General features: G+C 43.7%; 2 protein-coding genes across 6 annotated transcripts; both read left to right on the top strand.

Annotated features, from left to right (window-relative positions):
• The first annotated feature begins 120 nt into the window (after positions 1-120).
• Positions 121-16,677, top strand: ptpn6 (protein tyrosine phosphatase non-receptor type 6). Of its 5 annotated transcripts, none has more exons than XM_056602334.1 (16): positions 1,670-1,761; positions 2,920-2,942; positions 4,239-4,361; positions 5,043-5,237; positions 7,970-8,153; positions 9,711-9,827; positions 10,287-10,415; positions 10,786-10,882; positions 11,145-11,224; positions 11,583-11,726; positions 12,436-12,567; positions 13,365-13,516; positions 14,223-14,290; positions 14,442-14,593; positions 15,002-15,069; positions 16,298-16,677. In XM_056602334.1, the coding sequence occupies exons 2-16, from the start codon at positions 2,935-2,937 to the stop codon at positions 16,392-16,394; spliced, it is 1,746 nt and encodes a 581-aa protein (XP_056458309.1). In that variant the 5' UTR covers positions 1,670-1,761; positions 2,920-2,934; the 3' UTR covers positions 16,395-16,677. The 5 variants fall into 5 exon arrangements, with proteins under 5 accessions (XP_056458306.1, XP_056458309.1, XP_056458305.1 ...); XM_056602330.1 differs by having other exon boundaries at positions 1,749-1,787; XM_056602333.1 differs by lacking the exon at positions 1,670-1,761 and adding an exon at positions 1,883-2,418 and having other exon boundaries at positions 2,917-2,942.
• Positions 16,678-16,814: 137 nt separating this feature from the next.
• Positions 16,815-19,690, top strand: rbp5 (retinol binding protein 1a, cellular). The gene is made up of 4 exons (XM_056602367.1): positions 16,815-17,209; positions 17,544-17,728; positions 18,160-18,261; positions 19,070-19,690. The coding sequence occupies exons 1-4, from the start codon at positions 17,134-17,136 to the stop codon at positions 19,121-19,123; spliced, it is 417 nt and encodes a 138-aa protein (XP_056458342.1). The 5' UTR covers positions 16,815-17,133; the 3' UTR covers positions 19,124-19,690.
• The last annotated feature ends 270 nt before the right edge of the window (positions 19,691-19,960 follow it).

Here is a 19,960-nt window from a genome sequence, read left to right as displayed (position 1 = left end):
GCCTCTCAGCCCAAGATGAACCAGGGTAATTTAGAAGATTGGAGTAAATTACAGGGAGGGGAGAAAAGAAAGAATCCCAGATCTCTTATCTTCAGACAGCAGAGAGAGGAGAGGCCGTAGCACCACATTCATCAGCACGAGGAGACGGGGATAAACAACACTGACACCAGGACACCGACGACGGCATGCGGCAGCAGCGCATGACCCGATGACAACCGACTGTGTGTCAGTCCCTCTGTCCTAGCGATGACCTCACACCCTGACAAAGGAGAGGACTCGCTGGGGGCCGGGCTCCCCACTGCAGGGCCGTGCTGAGCTGGTGCCAGGTCCTGCTATGTCTTGCCGGTAAGTTGACGAAACAATATTTACCCCTTTTAACGACGCCATAACCCCCGCAGTGTGTATCTAATCAAGAACGAATGGCTCCAAAGTGCGATGTCAGATTGAAAAGAAATCAGATTGATTTAGAGATTGATCATAATACAGCAGCAATGGCAGTAGGTTTGATTGATCTTACAACCTTCTGAATAAATAAGTGATGTCAGTAGAAAGTCAAATCAGACTTTAGAGCCACCACTACAGTCTTAACGTGCTTCTATCTGCTCCCAATGGGTCTGGAGGGTCGTTCCTGTTGCTGGGGGCAGTGACCTGGAGCTGTGCGTTACGTTGATCTCTATGGGAAACAGGCTGACCAGTGGAGACACAACAAACGGGAGATGGTTGACTGTTATTCCCCGAATCAGAAGAGTCTGATAGCTCAAATGCATCATCTACCTCTTGTCATTACTCCTATTTGGCCAGAATTGGCCGGCCCTGGTCAATTCAACTTGATAAAACGTCCTGCCAAGACATTAATGTCCGCTAAAGACAAAGTGTCTCTAAAGGTTTAAAAATCAAACCTGTGTAGTAGACTGACTGAGACCTGTAGACATTTTAAGAGTTGTCTTTTTTTAAAAATGCCATTCGCAAATACGTTTATTTTCTGAAGAATATCTGTGCAACCAAACAATTGTACGCTGTAACCCTCCCCCTCTCACTTTCTGGTGTTGGCCCAGGCTAGTCAACTTTGAAGCGTCTTTGTTTTTAGATAGAGAGGAAGCTATAGGTGTGAAAAAAAGCAACATTTTGTCACAGCCTCTGCATATGTGACAAAAATCTGTTTGACCAATTTCCTGAACTAAATTAATACTCATGCAATTAAGCAGTAAGTAGGGTCTCGGATTTACAGTGAGATAAAAAAAGAATTGGGTTAATATTGTTCTTGCACATTACATTACTAGCATTAAAAAAAAGTCTTCTAAATCCCATCATCTAGCCCTGGTGGTCAGAACTAGGAGATGCATCCATAGTGATATCCCCGCTCCTCTCCTATGTGTGTCGAGGGAAACCTGCAGAAACCTATAAAGTTAGTACGAAGATTTTGTGTAGTTTGCCTCTGCAGGACATGTGTGCTTTCATCTGTGAGGCATCGAGGGAGAAGTAGTGTGGCCATAAAGCCCCTAGAAACCAAACCGAGGGCCAGAGAGGATCCTAATAACACAACACCGAAGCACACACACACACTGCTGGCCACCTTTGTTCTTCTCATTCTCATGCTTTATTGCCGGTGGCGATGCCATGTGTGTGATTGGCTATCAGCAGATGATCCGGTGGCTAGCATTTGTATAATGGGCAGCGCTTCCATTTGCAAATGATTCACCAGCTGAGAGCAAGAAGAGCTCTGTTCAGAGATGGGGACGCTTGCGCTACGAGAATAAGGAAGTATGCCGTGCCTGCCTCTGTCTATTGTATGCAAGTACAAACACACACATGCACACACACACACATACACACACGCATAACATATCTGCACCCTCAGAGGTGAGAAACAGAAAACAAAAACAGGTACCTTAAAGAAGAAAGTATTTATAATATACGAGGCAGAACATGTGACCTGGGTTTGCATGATAAACCCACGCCACACAGATTGCGAATGCTATCTATTTAGTTTCTTTTGAACGAACATATGCTTCCTTTTTTTCTCCAACTGTCAGAATTTCCTGTCCATCTCTTTCTCCCCTTTAGATTTGAAGAAGCACATTATCATTGGTTGTTCAGTGGCCACAAAGTGCAGCTCAGTGAAAGAGAGAGAGAGCCTTGATCTTTTATTTTATTTGAAAGCATAATTTTAAAGCGACTTTATTTTGGACTATGGACTATTAATTGCGCGTCAAAACAGACCGATCTGGTGGAGGAATTCCGTCAGCTATTTTTGTACTTGTCTGTCTTGCTTTCACTGTTTTGTGAAGGAGCAACCTGAAGGAAGGAGTGAGCACAGAAGCAGCTGAAGGGGGAGGGGATAAAGCAGAGGGGCGAGACATATACACGGCCTATCGCTCTTGACAAGTGTCACTTTGCTTCAGAGTCCGGCAGAGAACAGTAAGTGTTTACCTGATTTCCTTTAAGGAGAGAACAGCATAGGAGAGAAGAAGGCATGTTGGAGAGCAAGAGGGAGAGAGAGGGAGGGAGTGAGAGGGAGATAGAGAGAGAAGGAGGGAGAGAGGGAGAATAAGGGAGGGAGAGCGAGAAGGTAGTTGGTTGGATTGGTGCGGGTGGTTTGAGGTGAGGTCTGTTGACCCCAGTGCATGGTAGAGTTTAGTTACTTATTCTTTTGTCTTATTTAAGTCAATCAATATAAGAGGAATCCAAATAGTGCTCAACTGTTTTAGGTCAGAGGTAAGAAAAGATGGGAGTGTACCGGTGTGTGTGTGTGTGTGTGTGTGTGTGTGTGTGTGTGTGTGTGTGTGTGTGTGTGTGTGTGTGTGTGTGTGTGTGTGTGTGTGTGTGTGTGTGTGTGTGTGCGTGTGTGAGAACGAGTGGATGTTTTACAAATCCATACAATTCAACAATTTTATTCTCCTCTCTTATTGGACCCAGCAGAAGAGCATAAACACCATGGTTCGGTGAGTAGATTTGTTGACCAAACAATGTTCAGTTAGCCAACCACTGCTGGCTTTTGCGAAAGGTTGGATGTCAACTTCTCTCTTTCCTTTCTTTTCCTCTTTCCATTTCTTTCACTATAGCTTTCATAGTTTTCATACTTTCAACAGTTGTGTGTTTGTGTGTGTCTGTGTGTTAGTGTGTGTTTGTGTTTGGTTGTGTATCTTTGTTAAATGTATAATTTCTCAATTGGACCATCTTTGAGTCCCTTTGGTAAAAGTTGAAATTCAGAAATTGTATTTAATCCTGAATACTCTATTTTTATTGCAATTATAGATATTATTATAGAGCCTCATGCTGACTGAATGGAGCCACTTGACTGTTGACATGCACTCATTAAAATTGTTTTAGATAAATATGGATTCCATATTAATATAAATAAACTACAGAGTTTAACTTATTTTCAATCTCTACTCTATACCAAATAATAGCCTGATTAAATGTTGTACCATTGGGGACTTGGGTACGATGTGTATGATGTATCTAGTGTTATTTATAGTTGCTCATTATTATAGTCACATCATTCAGGGTTATCATTGAAGTGCATACAACATATAAAATACTAAGGAAATATAAAAAGTTGTCAGACAATAACAGTTACTGTTGCAGGAATCAGGCTGTATCCTATTTGTTTTAGTGTTGTTGGCAGTCAGCGTGAATATTCAAAGTGATCACAAAATGTTTTCCAGGTAATCTGTAGATTACCTGGATATAAACCAGACTATACGCAAAACTGGATGTTATTAAGGGTAGATATCTACAATTAGGAGTGACCTCACAACTAATTGACTGATGGCATTAATCAGATACCTGACCAATCACTAACATCACCCTACTTTCCGGTCCTACACACTCTGCCTAAAATGTAAAATGTGTCCATCTTATTAGAAATTTCACAGAGGATTATTCGTAGCACATACTCAGGTGTCACATAACTGGGATTATGGGTCTGCTCTCTTGATGCGCCAGGGCACAACAGACTAGCGAAGATAGGTCTACAGCCCATGCCCTGGTACATGAAAGGCATTGACCCAGATCAGTGTTGAAATTAAATGTACAAAATGTCTCCTTCCGGTAACTCTGACACGGTCAGAACCACTTTGTCCATGCCGTTAGTAGTAGGCCGCTTTGTGCATGAGCTTGTAAATATTAAACATAATTAAATTATATTTGTAAGAACAAATAATCCAAGGTGTGTATTTGTGGGACCAGGGGTTTGAGATTTGTTGAGGGTGAAGGTGTGTTGTGCGTGCTCCCAGGTGGTTCCACAGAGGCGTCACAGGCCTGGAGGCCGAGGCGCTGCTCAAGTCCCGGGGCATCCACGGCAGCTTCCTGGCCCGGCCCAGCAAGAAGAACGTGGGGGACTTCTCCCTCTCTGTCAGGTACGGCCAGCACCAAACCCACGCACTACGCTGGTTTGCTTCCCTCCACCAAAAACATGATCGCACATTTTCAAAAAGTAACTGTAGTAGTGTTTGAATACGGTTTGTTTTATAGAAGTCACTGCACTGCAAAGTTCAATGATTTGGGATGAAATGAAGGTCAATCATTACACTCTTCTATGTACCAAATTGTCACTTCAACTTCCTATTTTCTTAGACAAACAAATGTATGTAATATCAGATCGGGCATCATACAATTTAAAAGTTCAACTATGTTCCCAGAGAACATATTTTAGAACATATATTATTTTAATTTGAAGACCTTATTGGTTTAGTTTTTTTTCCAAAGAATATTTTCTTGTTAACAAATCGTAATGTGATTTTGTTGCCTTCATGATTACTCTTTGTTAAAAAATTATATATGATTCGATTTTGAATGTAACATTTTTTCTAGGTTTTTCTGGGCTGAATTAAAAAAAATACTCCCTTGCCAAAAATACATGAATAACAATATAACAATACTACTGATACAATACAAAAATACTGACCCTGTTGTATATTAGGATAGCAATAGACAGCATGTACCATAGGCCAGCGATTCTCAAAGTGGGGTTCTGGAAATGATCCAAACACCATCACCGTTCCCTGTTTGTACTGACTGATGTGTCTCTGCTGCCACAGGGTCCAGGACGACGTGACTCACATCCGCATCCAGAACACGGGCGACTACTACGACCTGTACGGCGGCGAGAAGTTCGCCACACTGTCGGAGCTGGTGGACTACTACACCAACGACAGCGGCACGCTGCAGGACCGCGACGGCCAGATCATCGAGATCAAGTACCCTCTGAACAGCTCCGACCCCACCACCGAGAGGTCAGTCCTCCCCAACCAGACCCATCCATACCCCCACCCTATAGCCCCCTCCCCCCACCAGCCCACCCAGACCCATCCGTAGCCCCACCCTATAACCCCCTCCGTGTTTGGGCTTCACACTCACCCGTACCGGGGGGTCTGGGTGCCTTGGTTTGATGCCTTGGCTCTCCAGGCATTTGGTTCCCGGGTCAGAGTGTCGTTGTGTTGCTTTTAGTGTTATCTGCAGAGCTTAGTTGTTTGTTCAAAAAGGGCAGGTATAGCACGCACCTTAACCAAATAGTTCATGTCAGGAAATAAAGGACAATAAAAGAGTGCGATATTTGAATGCCCTCATTCTCTTACTTTGTGTCTGAACGGTTTCAGAAAAGGTTTTTCTGTGACTGAACGCGCTATCGAACATCAGAGGGTAAAAGCAAAAGGTTACGGTGCACACAGTGCAGACGGTTCATAAGCTGTCAGAGTGGTAGAAGCTATTCTCTGGCCTGGGATCAAGAGCCCCATCCAAAGCCAGAAGAGTAGGCAACTGATATACAAAATGTTTAAAGAGGGTGGTAGAATGAATGTATTCTTAATGTCGAAGAGAAATCAATCGGTTTGGAAGCAAGAAGCCCACACCAGCGCGTGAGGGAGGACTGATGGCAGACAGACATTCAGAACATGTTCCTGGTGAAAACTCAAACTGTCAAACTGTCTCCATAATATTGAAGAAATGTCATCCAAAATGCTTCAAAATGCAACATTAGATCAGATAATATTCAAATTGCTTTAAAATTTCATATTGTCTATGTCATAGCTGGTTTTTGTTTTTGTGTGTATTTGTGTGTGACTGCAGATGAATATCAATTCAGACACACACGTTAAACCTCCCTTCCTCTCTCCACATCTCTCTCTCTCTCTCTCTCTCTCTCTCTCTCTCTCTCTCGCTCTTTAGCTAACTTCCCTTTCTTGCTGCGGTTGGAAACTTTGTGTTTTGACACTTTTCAAAAAAAGTGACCAGAGCTTTTTGCCTTCCTCTCTAAAAAAACTCCATTGTGTTGTCAGCTTGATTTTGGTTATCTTATCAAATGTCTTCATCTCACCTCATTCAGCGATTCATCGCAGCCCAGACAACTAGGTGAATAACAGATGTGATACCACCCCTCCCTAAACACTACCTCTTGCATGCAACATAAAGCCTTGAATAACACATCAGGATGCATGAGAAAGGACACCTGCACACATTTTGATTTATACACTTTAAGACCAAACAGATAAACAGTAAATGCTAGTTCAATGCTGAACTTGCAATGTTGAACTTAGTTCAATGCTCTATGAACTAAGTTAAAAGAGAATTTATTGTAGAGCCTATTGTAGAACCTTATTGGGTTCGTTTTTTTTTCAAAGTATATTTTCTAATCAACCCATCGTAAATGTGATGTTGTTGGCCTAATCATGGTTATTTTTTGTTAAAATATATATATATATATTTTGATAGTAAAAAGTTTCCTATCAGCCATTTCACCTATAGTTTAGAATAATCAACGTGTTTACTCAGTGTGCAGCGCAATGTAAATCTATACAATAAGGAAATTGTAAAATGCATGGGGACATTGCAGCAGAAGCTGGTCGAATGGGGTTAGCACAAGCTATAAATACTTTGTTGTCTTCAGCCAAATCTGTCACCAGAAATTTTCCGACCACAAAGCAGGAAGTTCAGAAGAAGAAATCGAGAACTGGGCCTAAAATTAAGTCAGAGGCAGCACTGCTCTGGACAAGTGTAAATTCACTCATTCTGTCTGTCTGTCTCTCTCTGTCTCTGTCTATAGCGCTCTCAGTTACTGTCTCTTTCTTTCTATCTCACTCTTTCTCTCACACACACACACACACACACACACACACACACACACACACACACACACACACACACACACACACACACACACACACACACACACACTCACACTCACACTCACACTCACACTCACACACACACACACACACACACACACACACACACACACACACACACACACACACACACACACCCACACCCTAACCCTAACCCTTACCCTAACTTTTAAATATATTGTTAGTTGATAAAGTGTGCAAAAGGACTCAATTACAATGTTAAGTGAATAAATATATTGATGAGAATAATATCAACACACATGGAACATCTGTCAAGAATGAATTCAGATGTTTGATGTTGGGTTTGTTGTTTTGATGTTGTGTTTTACAGAGCTTGTCAGTGTCTGTGCCTGTGTATGCAATTAATCATTTAATCAAATAATTAGTACCTGGCTTTCTAACCCTACTCCCCAATAAGTTTTGCAGAATAATTTATGTATGCTTTATCACATTCTTACGCATATCATAGAGAAGCGAAATGCATTGGAAGGAAGTTAATGTAGGGTGTAAGTATTGTACTTCAGTGGAGCACAGTAGCTCACATTGCAACCATCCCCACTCAGTAACACACATGGTGAAGCTATAGCTACACTTCTCCAACCCTCGACCAAAGGTTTGCACCTGTTAACACATGCTTCATGGTGGAAAACCAAACCAGTGTAGAAGGAAACTGTAGTGGCTGTGGGGAGCCATCTTAAGGGCACTGGGTTCGTTCCTCAAGGCCCCTATATCTGTAGGCGTCCAGATCAAAAGGCCTAGAAGCCTCTTCCTTCCTGATTATCATGAGGCTGGCTTCACTTTCCGTCCCTCTGGATAACACCATCACCCTCTGTCCTCTGACCCAGGTGGTACCATGGCCACCTGTCGGGCCCCAACGCAGAGAAGATGCTGGGCAAGCGCGAGGAGCCGGGAACCTACCTGGTGAGGGGATCCCTGTCCAAGCCGGGGGACTTTGTTCTGTCCGTCCTCACAGCCGAGAAGACCAAGAAAGGTGACCGGCGAGTCACACACATCAAGATACTATGCCAGGTGAGGGGCCTTTCCACCCGCTGTGTGTGTGTGTGTGTGTGTGTGTGTGTGTGTGTGTGTGTGTGTGTGTGTGTGTGTGTGTGTGTGTGTGTGTGTGTGTGTGTGTGTGTGTGTGTGTGTGTGTGTGTGTGTGTGTGTGTGTGTGGGTGGGTTTGAAAAAAACATTTGCGAAAACGATCGAGTGTTAGAAATGTATGCATGTATTTGTGTGTACAAAGTTCAGTTTAATGCAGTGTAGTTTTGTGTGTTTGTGTGAGCCTGCATTGTGTGTGTGTGTCTCTGTGTGTGTGATGGTACGTCTGCGTACATGCATGGGCATGTCCGTGTACGTGTGCGTACGTGTGGGCGCCCTTCCTCCGAGAGCATGCCCACTGAACGAGCGCTAGGGCGTTTCAGAAGGGGCACAGCCCATCCCGTCGGCTGGGAAACACACCACGCTCTTGTTTCCTCATTTGTTCACGCAACGCCTGCTGGTCAGAGATTAATCACTGTGGATGTACGCAAGCCCTCGTAATCGCTGAGGAGCGGTATAGCTGGATGGAAACGTACAGCTGATGTGTACAGGTGGCGGTGAGCCACGCCGGAGGCACTCATACCAGCTTCCAGTGGTGAAACAACTGATCAGTAGCCTGGATCTTTCAGTAATGCTAATGTTTGTGAGACCACACAAAGGCAAAAGTAGACTTCTTGTAAAATGTATGTCCCAATTCACAGCACAGCAATTCCCCTTCAGGTTCTGCTGCTGCTGGGTCAGATGATGGTGGAGATGAAGAGGTGTTATTGCGATAGCAAGAAGTGAACTAACTCACGCACGACACATCAGTCGGTTTGTTTTCATAGATTATTTCAAGGGTGGTTATTTTTAGCTGTGGTTCACCTCACAGCAAACACTGCGCAATTTCTCAGAGGTACACATTGTTTGGTCGATGAGAATGAAGGGCTCAGAGGGGAGGGCCCTCAGGGGCCCGTTGTCTCAGGCTTGTGGGGACTCTCTATTTGGACTCAACACACTGTACGCTATCTCTAACTGCACAGGGAGAGAGTCATATATATAAACATGAATATCTATAGATATAGATATTTGTATAGTATAATAGGATTCAGGGTTCAAGCACATGAGTGTTTGCATATGTGTTATTTGTTTGTATGTGTTTGCATGCATACAAGTCAGTATGTGAATGTCTGTGTGTGTTTGTGTTTATGTGTGTGTGCGTGCATGCGCATGTTTGTCTGTGTTGGTGTCTGTGTGCGTTCATTCATCTGTATCTGTATCTGTGTGTGTGTGTGTGTGTGTGTGTGTGCGTGTGTGTGGGGGTATCTGTATACGTGCATTCATCTGTATATGTGTGTATGTGTGTATGTGTTTGTATCTGTTTGCGTACATTCATGTGTATGTGTGTGGGGGCGGTATCTGTGTGCGTGCATTCATGTGTTCATGTGTATCTGTGTGTGTGTGTGTGTGTGTGTGTGTGTGTGTGTGTGTGTGTGTGTGTGTGTGTGTGTGTGTGTGTGTGTGTGTGTGTGTGTGTGTGTGTGTGTGTGTGTGTGTGTGTCCAGAGCGAGCGGTACACGGTGGGCGACACCACTTTCTACGACAGCCTGACAGACTTGGTGGAGCACTACAAGAAAGTGGGCATCGAGGAGATCAGCGGACACTGGGTGCACCTGAAGCAGGTGAGGACACAGTGGCTCAGCACTGAAGGGGAAACACCGACACACACATACATCATGAAAGGGGCTATGCTGGGTTAACAGCCAGCCTCTGTCCATCGTGTTCACATAGATTTACAATACTGGATATGTAACATGATATGGTACTAATATGGGGCTAGGCCAAAATTAGGTTAATTCATTTAATTTTAAGAAATGTGCATGACTTTTCAGACATTCTTGAAAAATGCATACATTCTTAAAGATTACTAAAACATTTTACGGCTAAAAATTTACATAAAAGTATGTAAATGTAAATTTAATTATCATACATTGCATTGTAAAGTTGAATACGTTTATTCAACTTTTCACGTAATAATTTCACATAATGTTTTAAATGTATTCCTTCATCAGTTATATCCTCCCCTCTTACTCCCTCTCCTCCCTATTGTTTCCCTCCCCCTCTGTGTCGTCCCTCTCCAGCCGTTCTACACCACCCGGGTGAACGCAGCAGACATCGACACCAGAGTGAGGCTCCTGGACCAGATGGCCAAGAACCCAGAGGAGAATCCGGGGGAGAAGAGCAAGGCGGGCTTCTGGGAAGAGTTCGATGTAGGTCATTTTGTGTTTTTCTTCGCTCTTGCCAGTTATTGAAGAGGTATACTGCCATCGTGTGGTCGGGTGTTTGCTCCACTCTCAAATTAATTAGCTTTATTGGCGTGTCAAAAGAATGTTGGTTCACCAAACACGAGAACAACACTATAATGTAAATAATATAAATAAATATAGACGGATGAATAAATATAATCAAATATCTTAAAATATAATACAAAACATAAAATGCACATAAAATGATTCCAGAAACAAATCACCAAATTAAAAACAAAAACATCTAATAAATACTCACAATAATTCTCTCTCTCTCTCTCTCTCTCTCTCTCTCTCTCTCTCTCTCTCTCTCTCTCCACCCTCTTCCCTAAAGGCTCTACAAAAACTTGAGGCAAAGGTCAAGAAAAGCAGAGAGGAGGGCCAGAGGCCAGAGAACAAGAGCAAAAACCGATACAAGAACATTCTTCCCTGTAAGAACTCTCAACAATCCTAATCTGTTTAACGGGTATTAACAAAATCCCATGTAGAGTGCTGTTGCTTACGTGTTGCCTTTCTCTTTCTCTCTCTCTCTCTCTCTCTCTCTCTCTCTCTCTCTCTCTCTCTCTCTCTCTCTCTCTCTCTCTCTCTCTCTCTCTCTCTCTCTCTCTCTCTCTCTCTCTCTCTCTCTCTCTCTCTCTCTCTCTCTCTCTCTCTCCTCTTCTATGTTTACTCTCCTTCCTGTTCCAACACAAGTCAATGACACCCGGGTTGTTCTGGAGACTGCAGACCCCGCTGTGGTGGGCTCAGACTACATCAACGCCAACTACGTCAGAGTGAGTGTGTCCTTGGTGTGCAGTCCACATCACAAGGGACATAAGGAAATGAGAACGAACATGACCTTATTCATATAAAAAAGTTTAACTCATGCCTTTTACTATTGATATTTACTATTTTGTCATTTAGATGCTTTTATTTAAAGCAACTTGCGGTTAATTCAGTAAGGAATCTTGCTCAGGATGCCTACATTTAGGCTAGGGACAGTGGGCATTGAAACCAGTACCCTTCAGTCATGGCCCTGCCTACAATAGTTTGCGTTAATGAATGATGTTATTAACGTCATCAGGTTTTTGTATCTTTGCGTTTATTAATCTGTTGTTTTTGTTTGCATTCTTCGTTGAATATGCTGTGTAGGACACGTTGAGGCCCGATAATGACAAGGTCTTCATTGCCACCCAAGGGTGCCTCCTGACAACCGTCAACGACTTCTGGCAGATGGTGTGGCAGGAGAAAACAAGGGTCATCGTCATGACAACAAGGGAGGTGGAGAAAGGACGGGTCAGTAGAAACAATAAAAAACACTATTAGTACTGATATATATATATATATATATATATATATATATATATATATATATATATATATAAGTGCTGTTAGTTAAACGCGTTATTAACGCCGTTAACGCAAACCAATTTTAACGGCGTAAATTTTTTTATCGCGCGATTAACGCAAATATTTTATTAAAAAAAATATATATATATATATATATTTTTTTTTCTTTGGCTCAAAACAAAGAAGCAGTAGCCTGACTGCTATGTTCAAGGCAGTATCTTTGTTGGTTCATCGTTCAATTGTGCTATAGGCTTTTTTTTTTTATCGTCCTGTTTTGATCAGTATATGCTAATGTTGTTATCAATAAAAACAACATTTGCACAAGGCAAGCCGATGTACTTCTCCATGTTGATAAGAGCATTAAAATGAGAAAAATGTATGGGACAAAGAGATCAAGGGATATTTAGCAAAGAAAAAAGAATTGCGATTAATCGTGAGTTAACTATGGCATTAATGCGATTAATCACGATTAAATATTTTAATCGCTTGACAGCACTGATATATATATATATATATATATATATATTATTGATATATAATATTGATATATAGTATCATAATTGACCTGGAATTATACATCTATAAATAATAATTGAAGGATAAGAATTAAAAGAAAATAATACTAATTGTTTCATGTGTATTGTACACCACGCAGAATAAATGTGTTCCTTACTGGCCGGCGGTGGATGCTTACAAGGAGGTGGGGGCGTATGTGGTGACCTGCCTGTCAGAGACGGACGCCAGCGACTACAAAGTCAGAGTCTTAGAGATGGCCCCTTTAAACGAGGTAACAAAACCTACACAACCTTCAGACCCTTCTTCTTCTCTCCCCCTGTACACTACTCTGAGATGAGGTGGATAAACAAAAACCATACACAACCTTCATACCTTTCCTTAACTCACCCCCTCTACACTACTCTGAGATAAGGTGGATAAACCAAAACCTACACAACCTTCCTTATCTCAACCCCTGTACACTACTCTGAGATGAGGTGGATAAACCAAAACCTACACAACCTTCCTTATCTCAACCCCTGTACACTACTCTGAGATGAGGTGGTTAAACGTAAACCTACACAACCTCAGACCCTTCCTTATGTCAACGCCTGTACGCTACTCTGAGATGAGGTGGTTAAACGTACACTATTCTGAGATGAGGTGGATAAACATATGTTTGCTTCGGTGGTGTATCCAGACGGATGAGTAGGGGGGCCCAGGCCTGGTCCAGAACTCCACAGGGCCCCCGACCACAGCACTGGGCTTTGCAGACACGGGGGGAGAATGCAAACTTTAAGTAGCAAACATTCTCCACAGTGATAAAATAATTCATTCATTATTTGACCTACATGGCAGCTTTAGGCACCCGGAGTAACCCATTTACAGATTAACATTCAAATAACTTCCGTGATCCTGGGGGAAATGGTTTCTGTTACATTGCCACAAAGATAATAGAGAAGAGCAACACTTGCACCCTTAATGTGCCACCCCAGGCCAGCCAACGGACACACTCAGAATTTTGAATACAAATGCTGCACACATGCTGGTGAACATGCATCGCCTCACCACCTATTAACCGTTCCCTAGTCCAAGAAGACCCGTATCTGGCACTACCAGTACCTGAGCTGGCCCGACCACGGGGTCCCCCAGGAGCCCGGCGGGGTCCTCAGCTTCCTGGCTCAGGTCAACGCCAAACAGGAGATGTTTCCCGACGCCGGACCAATGGTCATCCACTGCAGGTCTGAAGGCCCTCCCCAGCCCAACGCACACGCTCACAGCATTAAGCTAATCAACATCATATCATATACCAGGCTGGGTTGGAGGTTCTAATAACGGGAGAGCAGTGCTTACATGCTCGGCATGGATGTTCCCAGATAGGAAATTCGACTTAAATGATTCATTGGTCATTTTTCGCTGTTTCTTTTGAAAGATTAATATCATCTTTTCCAGATGTTGGGAGGACAGGGGCCCAGGGAGATTGTACAGAGTTACTCATTTTGTTGTTTATGAGGCACAGTATATAAACCCAATTGGGCTTGATATCATAGAATCATGGACGGTAGAAGAGAGATTATTGTATTTCATTTTCCACAACCTGATTAGGTTTAGTTGCAGCTGAGCAGAAAGTCGGTTTACACGGGGACACGATCACAGTTATCCTATAGGAATTTCACCCCATGTGATTTCATTAACACAGAGGCTGTGGGTGTTTCCAAGTGGTTTATGGATGTAATTTTTTAATCTCTAAGTTTGTAAAGATGTACATGTCATGTGCAGGAAGCCATGACAAGAAACACTGTTCCTTGCTGCTGCCCCCCCCCCCCCCCCCCCCCCCCCCCCCGCCCCCCGCCCCCTGCTCAACGTGACGACATCCACTCCATTCTGTTTGAATCCCCTTGCCTTTCAGCTGATTGAACCTTCCTGTGTGTCTGTGTGTCTGTCCAGTGCAGGGATAGGTCGGACGGGTACCTTCATGGTGATAGACATGATCCTCCACAGTATTGACATCCAAGGTAGGAATCAAATCAAACAGAGTGAACCGCTACGTCCTAAGAGCCCCGACTGAGAAGGGCGACACCACCTATCTGTGAACTGGTGTTTGTTCAATCCTGGTGGCTAATGGTGCGTCCCTGCCCCTTGTTCCCCTCCGGTCCTCCGATCCAGGGGTGGACTGTGACATCGACATCCAGAAGTGCATCCAGATGGTCCGGGAGCAGCGGTCCGGCATGGTGCAGACCGAGGCCCAGTACAAGTTCATCTACCTGGCCGTCTCAGAGCACATACAGGCCTTTAACGCCCAGAGCAAGGCCTCCATGGTGGGCTGAGAGAAAGAGAGAGAATCCCTAGATCTGCCCCCTCCACCCAGAACTATGTTAAAGTGTTGCTGCTTGATTGCATTTGATGATGTCATCTCAGTTTAAGTAAAGAAACCCTTAGAAAGCTCATTCTCCTCAACTATCTAATCTGAGTGCATGAGTGCTACCATTGTATTGAGGATATAGTAATTTGAATCGATGTGTGTCAAACAGGCTTCTGATTGTTATCATGAACCTCAAATCTCGCCAATTCATGTCTGCTACCTGTTAGGTTGACAAAGGTAGCATTGTGAAAGATAAACCTCGACACCATGCAGCGTTAGAGGGCAAAGTCTACTACCACCCTGACTCAATGCTCTCCCTCTCGCTCTCTTTCTCTCTCTCTATGTTATTCTGTCTCTTCCCTAGGAAACTGAAACAGAGTATGGAAACCTTCAACTGATGAAACACCCGACTGCAAGTAGAAAGGTCTCCAAGTGAGTCAATGTAATGTGTGCTTTTGGGAGGAAGAGTAGGAGAGAGAGAGAGAGAGAGAGAGAGAGAGAGAGAGAGAGAGAGAGAGAGAGAGAGAGAGAGAGAGAGAGAGAGAGAGAGAGAGAGAGAGAGAGAGAATGCAAATTAAAATGAATGTATTAATTGCATGTCTCCCAGGACACACACACACACACACACATACACATGCAGGCCTCTCCTCCGTGCCCCCCCCCCCCCCCCCCGTAGCCCTCCTCCAGCGGGCCCAGTGTGTGTTTAGCGGAGGAGATCCCATATGGCAGCAGCACTTGAGTTCTAGCGGGTTTATGGGATGTTGTGGAATTTTGAGGCACAAGTGCAGCAGGTTTTACTCTAATCCTCTTTGGATACGATAGGACTACAGGCAAACCTGGTACCCCAAACCCTCAGTCCCCCCAGCCCCGTATTCTGATTATCTTCAGGCCTTTGTTTCCAGAATAATGGACATCTTTGTGTCCGTCTTACCGGGGTAATACCGCGAGATAAAGGGACCCTATGTGTTCACTGACTCACTCACCCACTTCCCAGCGAAGGAGAAAACACACCGAGGCAACAGCACACGGTTCACACACCCGGAACACTCCTCTGACCTTTGACCTATTTGGAACCGCTTCTTCTTTCAAAACATGTCCCATCATATCTCTCTCTCCCTCCCCCGGTCCTTGTCGCCGGGTCACATCTGTTGCCCTTGTTGGGGTCCTTGGCTGGTGAAGCGGAGCGAGGGGAGTGGGGATGCTCTGTGGCCAACGGGTGCCACTGTCTGATGCTTGCTGCTGGATTTATGTGTGTAGTCGTTGGTAACGGACCCAGTTGGCCGGGCTCCCAGCTCCCACGACCGCAGCCTCCCCTCGGCTGGATCTATTTAATTAAAGAGTTGAAAGCAAATGCCACGGCTCATTGATCGCTACAATCTCCTCCACACAAGGCGCTCTGGATGTAGCAAATCATAACGCGCCTGGGATGAATCCCATCAAACAGGCTGGGCCACACATATTACGCACACACCCACGCACGCACGCACGCACACGCACACACACACACACGTCGCACACACACGCACGCACACATGCACATGCACACAAACCCATACACACGCACACACACACACACCAGACAGACACACACACCCGCACAAGCAGAAACACGTCAGAAGTGAACATTATAATTCATGAATTTTTCTTTCCTCTGTGACAGGAACAAGGAGGAGGTATATGAAAACACCAAGGGAAAGAAGGATGTGAAAAAGCAGAAATCTGAGGAGAAGAAGAGTGGCTCTGTGAGGAAAAAGTGAAAAGAAGAGGAAGAGTTCCAGACGGGAACATATTTCATGAAATTATATCATTATATTTTAATGTTGATATGCAATCTTTTATTACTGTTTTGTTGATGACAAGTGGAATAAGAGTTTACAACCGATAGATAATGACACTTGTTTAACATTTTTGAAATGTATAGGATGACTAATGCATAAATCTGTTGAAAATAACGTGTGGGGTAAAGTGTGCGTTTGTCTTTATTCGAATCGATGAAGCAATGAATCAATACTGCCATGCATGATGCAGATCCGTGTGAATGTCAACGTGTTTTCAAGCAACGCCCCTTTTAAGTCAAAGCTCACATTACGAAAGATGTCTGATCTTTTCCCTTCCGAGGAGACCCCTCCTTCTCCGCAGGAGGTTCCCTGGTATTATGAAGAGCTCGTCTGCTGGGACTTTCAGTTAGAGGCAGACTTGGATTGGTCTTCAAGCTGCACATGTCCTACTGTTACTATTCTCAGAAAAGGGTTGAATCAGTCGAGATTTCTTTGTAATTTCCGCACAGATAGTTTAGTCTGCAACATTTTAGAGACAAGACAGTGGAACACTTTTCAGGCGTGTTTAGATAGCTGCAGAAGGGGACTTTATATCAAATGTGGGCGTTCACCTGTAAGGAAAAAAAATAAGGAATAAAAATCCAACCAGAGAGGGAGAGAGAAAATCGCCCTACTGTAACTGCGACTGCAATAGGATTCTCTTTGACGAAACAAAACAATGGCTAAACCCAACTACTCTGGGACCTTTCATATGGTTTCTCAGGACAACATGGATGCCTACCTCGCAACTTTGGGTAAGGGTCAAGATTGTTAACATGCGTCTCGCCTGCGCACAACTTTTTCTTTATTAGTATTACTTGCATTCCTGGCGCCTGTAATTGATACTTGGCCTCCGGCAAATCACATCACTCCCATGGGATTGTGTTCTGCAGATATGCATTTGGTTATCGCTTCGACGCAATTCTTAGACAACCTATTGTGTTTTAATTTAGGTTGGTGTGCAATTCTCTGTTTTTATGTTTACAGTTTTCCGTGATCCCGGACTTGTTAGTAGGTTTCTGCACACATCGTTGCCGGGCTGCATTGGCGTTGGTGACCAATGTATACATTATTTTCTTTCTCATTCAGATATCAATTTTGCGCTGAGGAAAATAGTGTGCTTACTGAAGCCCACTAAACAGGTTGAGCACGACCCAGCCACGGGGGGTATGAGGATCCGCACCATGACCACGTTTAAGAATTTTGACATGGATTTCTCTCTGGGCAAGGAGTTCACAGAAGACCTCGGACCCGTGGATGGACGGGTCTGCCAGGTGGGTTGCGTTTGTCTCATGGATTGTCTGTGTGTGTACATAGGTATTTTTTTCTCTCAACCAGCTGTAGTTGCTGCTTCATCTGTGTTGTAACATAATAGTTGGCACAGAGCTATTCTGCAAAAGGACGTTTGCTTACTGCATCTCATTAGTACTTAAAGAGGGGGAAAACAAGACTTATTGGAATGTCACACACACACACACACACACACACACACACACACACACACACACACACACACACACACACACACACACACACACACACACACACACACACAAATTGAATTGTGCTCAAAGCCATTTGGGTTGCAACACAAAGTGTGTCTGTGTGCACTTCTACAATAAGAGAGTACTTTCCTTGCTGATCTCCATGTGAAAAGACTCTCTTTCTGGTGTTTTTATTTAAATGTGGTTGCATCTTTCCTCAGACTACTGTGGACTGGGAAGGAGACAAGCTGTTGTGTGTCCAGCGAGGGGAGAAAGAGGGACGCGGCTGGACTCACTGGCTGGAGGGAAATCTGCTGCATTTGGTGAGGATGCTTACACAGGATGCTCAATCAGGATCCTGGCAGGAGGTGGTCGACGGGGGAGGCGGGCGGAGATGGGGGAGTCTACTGGTAGAAGGACATGGCGAGAGATAGGGGGAGGGGAATGAAAGATGGGAGCACATGATACAACCACCAAACATGCAGAACATGCAGAAAAGATGGCATAGATATTGAGAGCGCTATTCTGTGATGTGCTTCACTGTGGGGGGGGGGGGGGGGGGGGGAGAGACAAAATGTCTACATCTTTCTCTATCGGCATTTGGCCAACGATTCTAAAACAACAACCAAGGTATGCAGGGGAAAAGGGGCAGGGGGTGGGATCCTTTATTCCTTTTCACAAATTAATTTTAAGTCACGTAACAACGGGAGAAGACTGCAGTCTATTCTGTCCTGACTTCAACAAGGCCTCTAATTCCCTGTCCCCCCTCCCGTGGTTTGGTACTGCCTGTCACCGCTCATTAGTGTCTCACACAATCGCGTCTGTGGACTAAGTAGCTCTATCCAGGATGTATTATTAAATACTTGTGGGGATGGGGGGGAACAATGGGCGAGTTGAACTTGGGTTCAACCCGGAGAAAGATCCACGGCGGCCCTTCAAAGGGTCTGGGATGGGGAAAGGCTACAGGCACATGTGGGGAGGGAGAGGGAGAGGAAGAGGCTGTGTGGGGGGTTTCTTCAGCCTAATTTGCATAACAATGCATTTCATCCCTTGTGTTGAAAACGTCGCTTTCAATGTTTGTGTGTCTGTGTGTGTGCTAACCCTCCATTTCCCCCCCCTCCCTCTCTGCAGGAGATGAGATGTGAGGGTGTCACTGCCAAGCAAGTTTTCAAGAAGGCAGACTAAACCATCAAACTCAGTGGGGGAGCTTTCCAAACACGCATTTACATTACCGCTTTACATTTATTTTTTAGTCTTAAGACAGAATTTGCTTGGTACTCGGTATACTGAAGGAGTGGCTTTTAATTTTTAATAGACGTTTGAAAAAAATAATTTGATAGATTAAATCAAATCATTTAAATGAGTTTGCATTTATAGCGACAGTTGTGCGTCTTTTTGTTGAAGATTAGTCCAATATGTTTTTTCTGAAAACATATTTAACGGTAGGAATGACATGTGGGAGCATTTCTACAGAGAGTAAATTAGTTTTTTTGCACATATTTGGCCAGTATTGAATTGTTTATTCAAATACATCTAATAAAACGGTCAAACTATTTAATACTTTACCAAACAAAACAACTAGACCCTGTGATTTTCTCCGATCACAAATCAAAAAGTGGAAGGATAAACAGTATTTGTTCAGTGGCTTTGAATTGAAAGATAATGCATTTGAAAAATTGATATGATAGTGTTGTCATACTGCATGATTTTTTTAATAAATTGTTTATGTGAATCTGCTTGTTATTCTTATTGTTAGTTTAGGATTCCTAACATGAAAAAGCGTCAACCATAATACATTTTCTAAACATTTTATATTGAATGCGTCATTTTCGTTTGAATAGCTGATCATTGTAATGCTTACCATTATATGCAGTATCTTTATACCAGTATGGTGTATATAATAAATAACATAGCAGGGAGAACCATTGTGTGCTAATGCAAATATTCCAAGATATCTTCAAACTAAGTAGCCCCCTACGATTTGCATCAACAATAATGCAGGGCTCCCAAGTCTCACGCAAT

Source organism: Gadus chalcogrammus, chromosome 11 (genome assembly GCF_026213295.1).
Source record: "Gadus chalcogrammus isolate NIFS_2021 chromosome 11, NIFS_Gcha_1.0, whole genome shotgun sequence".
Taxonomy (NCBI): Eukaryota; Metazoa; Chordata; class Actinopteri; order Gadiformes; family Gadidae; genus Gadus; species Gadus chalcogrammus.
This window is presented reverse-complemented; position numbering and strand designations above follow the sequence as displayed.

Excerpts from the sequence above, each read along its gene's own strand:
- ptpn6 (XM_056602330.1), top strand. The coding sequence starts at position 1,764 with ATGCCGTGCCTGCCTCTGTCTATT. Across the intron at positions 8,154-9,710 it reads ACATCAAGATACTATGCCAG|AGCGAGCGGTACACGGTGGG; the intron begins GTGAGGGGCCTT and ends GTGTGTGTCCAG. Across the intron at positions 13,517-14,222 it reads CCAATGGTCATCCACTGCAG|TGCAGGGATAGGTCGGACGG; the intron begins GTCTGAAGGCCC and ends GTGTCTGTCCAG.
- rbp5 (XM_056602367.1), top strand. The coding sequence starts at position 17,134 with ATGGCTAAACCCAACTACTCTGGGACCTTTCATATGGTTTCTCAGGAC. Across the intron at positions 17,210-17,543 it reads TGCCTACCTCGCAACTTTGG|ATATCAATTTTGCGCTGAGG; the intron begins GTAAGGGTCAAG and ends TTTCTCATTCAG. Across the intron at positions 18,262-19,069 it reads AGGGAAATCTGCTGCATTTG|GAGATGAGATGTGAGGGTGT; the intron begins GTGAGGATGCTT and ends CCCTCTCTGCAG.